Source organism: Buceros rhinoceros, unplaced genomic scaffold, assembly GCF_000710305.1.
Source record: "Buceros rhinoceros silvestris isolate BGI_N320 unplaced genomic scaffold, ASM71030v1 scaffold4072, whole genome shotgun sequence".
In the NCBI taxonomy this organism is placed as follows: domain Eukaryota; kingdom Metazoa; phylum Chordata; class Aves; order Bucerotiformes; family Bucerotidae; genus Buceros; species Buceros rhinoceros.
The window spans coordinates 35,782-44,696 of NW_010398150.1; the positions used below are offsets into that span (position 1 = coordinate 35,782).

Sequence of the window (8,915 nt, forward strand, 5' to 3'; positions counted from 1 at the left end):
ACTGGTGTCCAGAAATCACTCTAAAATCCTTGGCGATCTCAGACAGCAGCGTAAGCTCTTCCTTTCTGAGATGTAAGCAGAACTGCTACCAGGAGGATCTGCTTCTGATTAAGCAGTGAGGCTCTAGAGAGCATCTCCCGACTGCAGGATAGTAGGAAGTTGTTAACAAATCTCACAGAAAAGATTTCCCTTGTTCACACGTCACAAAGCTGAGCACCACAATCGGTACTGATTTTAATACAATGAAAATCATCCTCATTTTCAATACTTTCCATCCTGAACTGCTGCCAGCAGTTACTTTCAGATATTTAACCTGCTTTCTTGAGCAATATATTTCATGTAAAATCTTTCATCCACACCCTTAGACTAGAAACAGAATGTGCCATGTTTCCTCTAGGCCACGCACCAAAAAAAAAAGACACAACAATAGAAGGAAATTTATGCAACGGTATATCCCATTCAGATATATGTGTGTATATATATATATTCATCTTCTCTATGCACAGTCTTACCCTGAGAATGATTAGCTCTACTTACAGAACAGGCTGAAGTTCAGCAAATTACCGTTTGAGGCACTGAGGAATACTCCATGCTTCACCAACACCACCAGCAAGAACAGTTGCTAAGCATTAGATCGTTTCTAAGCTACAGTCTCACAACCCAGCCAGGTATTGCTGTTACCTCTCGGATTTGGTATAATCAAGCCATTTCAATATTCCTGAAATTCTCTGTTCGTATGTCACTGAACTGGAAAAAAAAAAATTCTGTTAACAAGGCTTTTCTCATAGGCCCTTCTAATTCCAATTACAATCCAATTCCCTCCTAATTCTAATTACAGAGAAAGTATCCACCCTGTAGTAATATAATGAAGTCACAGGTTGTGATTTCAAGAACAAACAACCCGTTCTACCAGCAGTCAGTTTTACTGTTCTCGGGGTGGACAGACTGTAACTCCCTGTTAAGGGTAAATAGAACGTGAACGTGCAAGCGCCGGTGTGTGGTGCTGGGGGCAGCACTCACACACGTGTCATTAAAGAGATAAAAAGAGATTTCAAGTTCAGGACATAAGCCTGAAGCACAGGTCAGGAATAATTTTTATTCTTTCCAGCACGTGTAAACCTTGAACTTGCATATTTTAAAAGTAATGTCCCCAGGAGATTCTTTGTGAGGTCAAGCTTTGTATCCTGTGAGGGACTTCACCCATTACTGGCTTTGCTGTCCCCTGGGGTCATGCCAAGCTTTACGCTGGGCATCTACAGTGCTCGCGTGTTTTCTGAGCGCCAGCCTTACACTTCCCTGCAAAACCTTGGTTATCTCTAGAGACCTACGGTTATATTCTTGCTCTAGATTATCTTTCTAAATGTGAAGAATCATGAGAGGTTTACAGAAATGATCATAAAAGGTAGAAATAAATTACTAAGATCAGTAATACCTTCAGTAAGAAAAAAAAACCCTTGGAAGGTAATGGCTATATTTTTCCACATGTAACCTGTTTCAACTATCATTGGTGGCTCTGTGGCAAAACCAGGAGGATGTGACATGGCACGTATCTCACAGGCTGTTGTTTAAAAATCTGATATTTCATTTCCTTCCACTGTCATATGGCAATTTGGATTTTTGGAGTAATTGCGAGAATTTCCTACAAGCCCTATAAAAACTTACCTGTTGAATACTTCAAACAAGGTGGGGTATGTCCCGTTGATCGGAACATCAGAGCCTGGCCAAAAGAAGGTGCCTGCTTTCAAATTTTGGTACATTGCTGTCAGCCAGACCTAGGGGCAAATATACAAACAAATGGTTTTACGGTATTTACACCGCTGGAGGTGGTGTAAATCAGATCACCAAAGTAAAACTACATACTCAGATCAGAAATATGGACTGTGAGCATGTGTTTCTCTTTCTTCGTCCACACACCACACAACTGCCTGATGACCGTATCGAAATAAAAATAAAAGTTTGTTTTCAACTTGCACATTCTGAAGAAAAATTAGTAGCACAGAAGCCAGGATATTGCTGTGTCTTGGGTGTCCTCAGCAGAGAAAAAAATCATCTAGGTATTTTCATAGTTCATTCTTCCTGTGGCAAATGCCAGTGAAATGGGTTGTGAAGATGGAAGAATGGTTCAAAGCTGCACTCAGGGAGATTTGGCTGGACATTAGGAGGCATTTCTTCACTGAGAGGGTGGTCAAACCCCAGGACAGGCTCCCCGGGGAGGTGGTCGATGCCCCAAGCCTGTCAGTTCCAAGAGGCATTGGGACAGTGCCTGGAACAACACACTGGAACTTCTGGTCAGCCCTGAACTGGTCAGACTGTTGGAGCAGATGATCTTTGTAGGTATCTTCCAAGTGAAATACTCCAATTTGATTCTATTCTACTTTATTCTGTTCTAGTTGTATGACTTTATCACACGAGCGCATCTTAAAGAGTGCAGCTGTGGTTCTGCTGCAAACCTGATGGAATCGTTCATGGAACAGTAGCACCAAAAGCTGGGTACTTGAGTAAGCATGACATAAACATGACTGCACAGATGTATATACACATATATATACACACGTATAAATATATAAATAACAATATTTGTTTTGTAGCTAGTTGTCAAAAGACAGACAAAAAAACATCCCACAAAAAAGCCATACCAAGAATATACTGTGGATTCTTGTGGCAAGACATCCATTCCAATACTAGCCAAAATATTTATGTCTTTTTTACCAACTGCCAGATGAAGTGAAACACTGAAGTCTCAAAATTAACATTTAAAGAGTTCTTTTGCTTTCACAAAAAGCACGCTCCTTTGTAGGCAGCCTATAATACGAAGCCTACCAGATATTTAGCACGTATTGCAAATATATCACACAGCTTTGCATTTTATCCTCTTTCTGGTTTGTTTTATAATAACGGCACATAGGTCACTCTAGACACAAAATAGACAAGAAATACCATGACGAGAATTAAACCTACTGGCTGCCCCTTCCACCATGATGGTTCAAATTTTTCCGTCCCCGAAAGCGAGAAATGCTGGTTCAAGTTCACATCGTACATGTTGTTATCAATAATACCATGAGATTCCGGATACAACCCCTGCAAAACGAGAATAAACAACCCCCGCTGCTGAATCTTGAAATCAAATGGATTCTACACCACGTTGCAATGCACACTATTGTGATGCTGTGATCATTCCTAGGGCTGTGTTATCCCAGAACAGAACACGCTTTCCTAACTCACCCCGACCGTAGACTGCTGCCCGTGAGCCCGGCCTGCCTGTCTAGTTCCCTTGGGTTTCCCTGTTTGCTCCCCAGCCCCATTAAACCCTGAAGTGCCGCCGATTAAGTGCCGCATACATCCTGTGGCTGTGTATCAGCTGCCAGAGCCCTCCTAACCGCTGCCATCAGTTGGCTGCATCCTCTCCCGTGTCCAGTCAGACTGAGGAGGAACAGGAATAAGCAGCTCACAGGCTGGAATCAGGCAGTGGAGATAAGGAACCAGGTGGATCACGCCTGCAGATCCCTCAGCATCTCTCTCCTCTTGTACTCCTACAGCTCGAGTTCCCACGTCCCACAAAATGATTGGCACCGCAAAGTCCTCTCTAAGTCGCCAGATAACGAAAAGGAAAAATAGCAAGTTCTCACTTACTGTGACGATAGTGTAGTGGTTTGGGAAGGTTTTGGTGGGGTAAACAGCTCTCATGTACTTTGAATGTGTGCCACATGTTTCTGCAACAGATCACGGAATTAATATAAACTTGCTTGTATTTTTTTAATTGAAAACTAGCAGCCTTAAAAACTAACAAACAAACAAAATCATCACCGGGGTCAGTTGCTGTGGTGTTAGAGGTGAAGTGTGACTCCAAATTCAGGCGCCTACATTCCGGTGTCTCCTTGTGAGCTGGCCCACCACCCCATGGCAGCGGCTGGACCCCGGACACTCGGCTCAGCTGCCTGAAGCCGAGATGTCTAGGGCCGTTTGAGACATCTTTAACGATCCTGCCTGGCCTTCAGCTGCCTCTCCTAGATCCTGTCTGCCAACCCGAATGAGTGTCCCCGATACTTCTGAGATCCAAAATGGCACTGGGCATGTTTACACAATGAGGCTGAAGCCTCGGCTCAGTCCAGGCCAGATATTCTGCAGAGCTGTCTGGTGGCCGGGTGCGTAGGAAGCACTCAGGTGCTCAAACTCAGGGTGTTTGATACTCTCAGTGGTGCTGTTTGATACTCTCAGATATCCAAGACACCTGCACGGAGGTTGGCTGTTCTGATGCAAGATCACCAGGAGATCTGTGGCTTTCTGATCCAGCTGCTGACGGCCACCTAGGGCACAGCAGAGCACTCTGACGTGCAGAACCTGTGTCTGTAGGTTAAGGCACAATTTGTGCTGTGGCACCCTCGGTCTGTCGGTTGGGCTGACTTGTTCTCTAGGGTCTTGCACTGTGCCCTACAAACCGTACAAGCCACAGACATGCTGACTCCAGTGAGCATATAGACATCTCCCCTGCAGACACCTCCAAGCACATATCTAAATGTAGGTGTCCTGCTCGGGAGTGAATCCACCCCAGGTCCCACCTTCATCTCCATACATTGTGTCACTTTGCAGCCACCTAAGGCACTTACCAGACCTGAACAGCTGTAATATCTAAATCCACTGTAGTATCCAACTTATTTAGCCACAAAACAAAGGTGTGAAGCCTAGAAACGCCTTAATGACCTTCATAAATCAAACTCGCGTGGAGAGGCATTTCTATATGAAGCTGTAGTCAGATGGTTATTTGATTCACACCCAAATAGAGTTTATTCTTTACTATATAGCATTTCGGTCAAAGAACAGAAACAAATTTTAACTAAGCAACCTCAACTAAACAATGAAAATTTGAAATTATTCAACAAAACAGTTCCAGTGTGGTAAAAAACCCAAACAAACAAAAAAACTGAAAAATACTTGAGAAAATCAGCATAAATGTTATGGACTTCTCTTGAGTGGTAAAGGAGCTCCATTCACAGCGTTATGTTCTCTGACTGATTCGCCCGCTGAACATCCAAGGCTAATGGCGTTAATTGAGAGGAAATACGTTATGCTACAAACCAGTGCTGCCTTTTGTCCTTTTGCAGAAAAAGTAATTTCCCTCTCCTTTCCCCTGTGGGTTTCTGAGAAGTGTAATTACTCCTAAGCATGAATGCGCGTAAGCAATTGTTGGAACTGACACCGGGTATGAGTAAGGCTGAATTAGGTCTGTTCTTGTTTGAAAGGATTGCTTGGAAATACACCTTTAGCCTGGTTTTCATGGCTTTTGTCAACTGGCATTTCCACTCCACCTCTTTCAAAAGACTGAAACTGAGCACTGACTTCTGCCTGCCTCATTCCTTCGCTGATTCCAGCTCCTTCCCAAGTCAGAATGACATCGAAGAATGAAACACTTGCCAGGAGGCCAGGTGTGCACGCTGCTTCCAGCTCAGGCTTCTGGACACCCTCGTTATCCAGAAGCAAGGCTGTAAACCAGGCAGTGACAGGTATTGCTTTGCAACGTCCACGTGGCGTTTTCAGAAGAGCGGGACAGAGACAGGATATATTCGGGACAGAGAAGAACACTGTCAATTTAGACCATTGCTGCTGAGAAGAAATTAATAAATATGCAGATGTAGTGTCTTGAAAGCAGAGCTCTAAAAGGCTTGGGAGATTTTAAGAAAATGTGCGCTAATGGGTTTCAATTTTTAGAGCCCGTTCCCACACGAGCTAAAGATCTTCAACTCACTCTTTCTCCCCGTGTTCAGAAATACCAGGTAACAGTTGCTTGAACCTGACTGCAATCATATCAATGTATTAAATTACACCAATATGTAAATTACATTGCATTTAAATCCGGTATAATACTATTCACTGATGTACTTTTTAGTACTTTTCTCTTCTCTTTGATGTCTTAAAATATCCGACTTGAAAAAGTGCATCTTTGAGGAAAAATTTCCCGATAACCCAAAGCATTTTCTCTTTGCATTATACTTTAATAATGATCTCCTGATCGGCTAGAATTTTTCAGTGGAGGACAGAGAATGCAGGAAATCCTTCTCTGGAACTTTTTGCAGTCTTAAGCTGTGTTTGAATGTGTATTTCAAACTAGCTATTTAATAAAAAGCTGCCAAGCAGTATTAGAAATCTTGTTAGAAAGAGTCAGGTTTGCTGTGCACTCAAATGCAAGAATTAACGTAGAACATATAATAATGAACATATAAAACTGGTGAGGGAGACCTGATTTGTGATTGTCCTACTGCTGCGCAACACACGGGCATGACAGCGGCAGAAGAGACTGGAGAGGTTGCACACAGACTTTTAAAGAAAATAGTTGAAGCACTCCTAGGAACTTACTGAGCTTTTCAATATTTGGCAGCAAAGAAGCCCAAGTCTGCAAGTATTCTGCTCTGAACCCATCCATTGAGAACAGGATAAGAGGTGGCGAATCAAACCTACAAGAAAACATGAGTCTGGCATCATAAAGGAGTTTGGAGAGTTGGTGACTTGGTAAGATCTTTAACAATATAAATTCTGCTTTTAAAATCACAGTGTGAAATAAACAAATAGCTCAATTTTGAGAGCAAATACACAGTCCTCCTGAAAAACAAAAACCAAAACACTGGAGGAATAAAACAAAAGCTACTCAGTAGATACAGAACCTAGAGAAAGAAATCGGATTTTGTTAATCTTCTAATTACAAATACAAATAAATTCAGATGCCTCAGACTGGCATCCTCATACAAACCCAGAGAACAGATCAGCCAGAGTACCTCTGCACATAGTAACGGGTTGAATTCTGTCTCTCATCGCTCACATATCTTAAAAACTCTTCCAGGGCAGTTGCACAAGGACTGTGAAAGCCCTGCAGTCACCCAGCAACCAAGTAGGGTCAAGTGGCCTCCTCAGTGCTGAGAAACCAGATGCCAGGTCAACCTCTTACCTCGCCACATGCCCTTCGTGAAAGGAAATCGCCAAATGGTCAGTCTGGTTACAAAAATCCTAACTAGGGCGATCACGCTTCCTCTTAACCAGCCTGAAAGGACTCCTGAGTTATGAAGTGCTGAGGCTCCAGTACTGTCTTTCATAACACCAAGTGACAAATTCAATAGCATCAAGCCACCTCATTCTGCAAATTCAGGGTTTTGTTAACTGTCATTATATATTCCAAGTCTCCTTAGAAACATAGAAGGAATCATGAAAATTGTAAACACACAATTCAGTTAAAAATGTAGTTTAAAGTAGGCTTCACTACAGGTAGTATTTAAAAAAACCCCAACTATTTGTAATGTCTAGGAATGGTTCACTAAACAAGCCTGGGAAACACTGGAGAAGAAAATTACTGACGAAATGTAGTTACTGAGAACTGACTCCAAACCTTTTTTTTGAGTAACATTTTGAGTCATAACTATTAAAACCAGGAAATATATTCCCATCAGGCTGTAATCGCTATCCCCGTTTGTTTCTCACTCACAGTGGTCTTTCCAAAACACAGAAGTACAACATCAGCATCAACAGCGTGTATAAAAACAGCTTGTACAATCCAGCCTCCTGTTCTGAAGCTGCAGTTAGACAGAGCTTTACGCAGCAGTGCTGCTTACAGCTCTCCCAGCAGCTTCCTCCACCGGTTCCCAAAGCTCCGCCTGCAAAACTGTGCTCACTCAACAGCTTATTTGTTAACCTAAAAAGTGTATTTTTATACCTATGTTGGGAGGCGCGTCAAGAGGTCACAACACTGAAGATAGTTTGTTATAATTAAACTAAAGCGGCAGTAGAATAGATAGAATAATGGATAACATCACAAGTACCAGAACTAAACCAGAGAAGAATCCATTTCTCTTTGAGAACAACTATTAAACCATGGTTTTGCCCAGCCTTTACCTTCAATTCTGCAGTACTGCACAGACAGACGGCAGAACCACCACCTTTCAGCATCTGGAGATACATGGCTACCTTCAGAGCTTCCTTTCTAACACACCTGTCTTCTCTCAGATAATTCAAGTAAAAAAACCCCAAACCTGTTTCTTAGATGAAGAATAGCAGTCACAGATTCCAGCAGTTATTGCAGCTTGCACAAGGTGATTTCTCCAAATTATCACAGATACCATACGGTGACGTAAAATGGACTATGAACAGTTCATGAAACATGAACCTTGAGATAACCCTAAGAATGTTCCCAGGTCCTTTCACCATCTATCAAGCTGGATTTGAACTCCTGTACTCTGCTCTAAACTGTAAATGATAAATGAATGTGCAACAAAATGGCAAAAGTTTTAGAGAGAAAAGACATTGCTACAAACTGCTTCTGCAGAGCATTCCTGAGGGCAGGGGCCTCCTTCTCGGTAAATATGAAAACTGCATGAAGAGCTGACTCAGGGCCCTCAAGTATTTCTGACCATCCCAACGATTTTATTTGCTAAGGCAACAAAATTGTTTTATCTTACCCAGCTGGACACTGAGGAGCTTCAAGTGACGCACATGGTTCTTCTACCCAAGGTGTTTCACCTGAAAGGACCGAAGAAAAGAGTCAGCATTAAAAAACCCCCCCAAACAACAAAGGTGTTTCCTGCTTTCCAGCTTCTTCTGCTTCCATAAGGATGATGGAAATGTAGAGCTAAAGATACCTTTAGAAAGCCTGTAGTGCAACTCGTTAGACCTTCACACCCTGGAAGGGCTAATGCTACAACTGTAAGTTAAAAACGAAGCACATGTACCACCTGGACAAGGAAACAAACTGGAGAAGAACTCACCCCGCAAGCTTAGCCTAAGGTTTTTCTGGTTTTAAATGGAAACCCTTCAAACTGTGTCCTTACACATTCAGAGATGACTGACAGGGCTCCCTTTAGCCTTTCTTTCCTTTTTTTTTTTTTCCCGTAAAGAGCCTGAACTCCTCCAATCTTTCCTTGTTGACCACAATGATTCCT

General features: G+C 42.5%; 1 protein-coding gene across 1 annotated transcript in view; it reads right to left on the reverse strand.

Moving 5' to 3' along the window:
- Window positions 1–8,915, reverse strand: part of ENPP3 (ectonucleotide pyrophosphatase/phosphodiesterase 3) — a 37,698-nt gene that overhangs the window by 20,512 nt on the left and 8,271 nt on the right. Inside the window, exons 5-10 of the mRNA XM_010130966.1 lie at window positions 8,436–8,496; window positions 6,349–6,446; window positions 3,631–3,710; window positions 2,959–3,078; window positions 1,663–1,772; window positions 682–747 (exon numbers count right to left, since the gene is read on the reverse strand). Coding sequence (XP_010129268.1) covers window positions 682–747; window positions 1,663–1,772; window positions 2,959–3,078; window positions 3,631–3,710; window positions 6,349–6,446; window positions 8,436–8,496 — 535 coding nt within the window. The remainder of the gene's footprint in view (window positions 1–681; window positions 748–1,662; window positions 1,773–2,958; window positions 3,079–3,630; window positions 3,711–6,348; window positions 6,447–8,435; window positions 8,497–8,915) is intronic.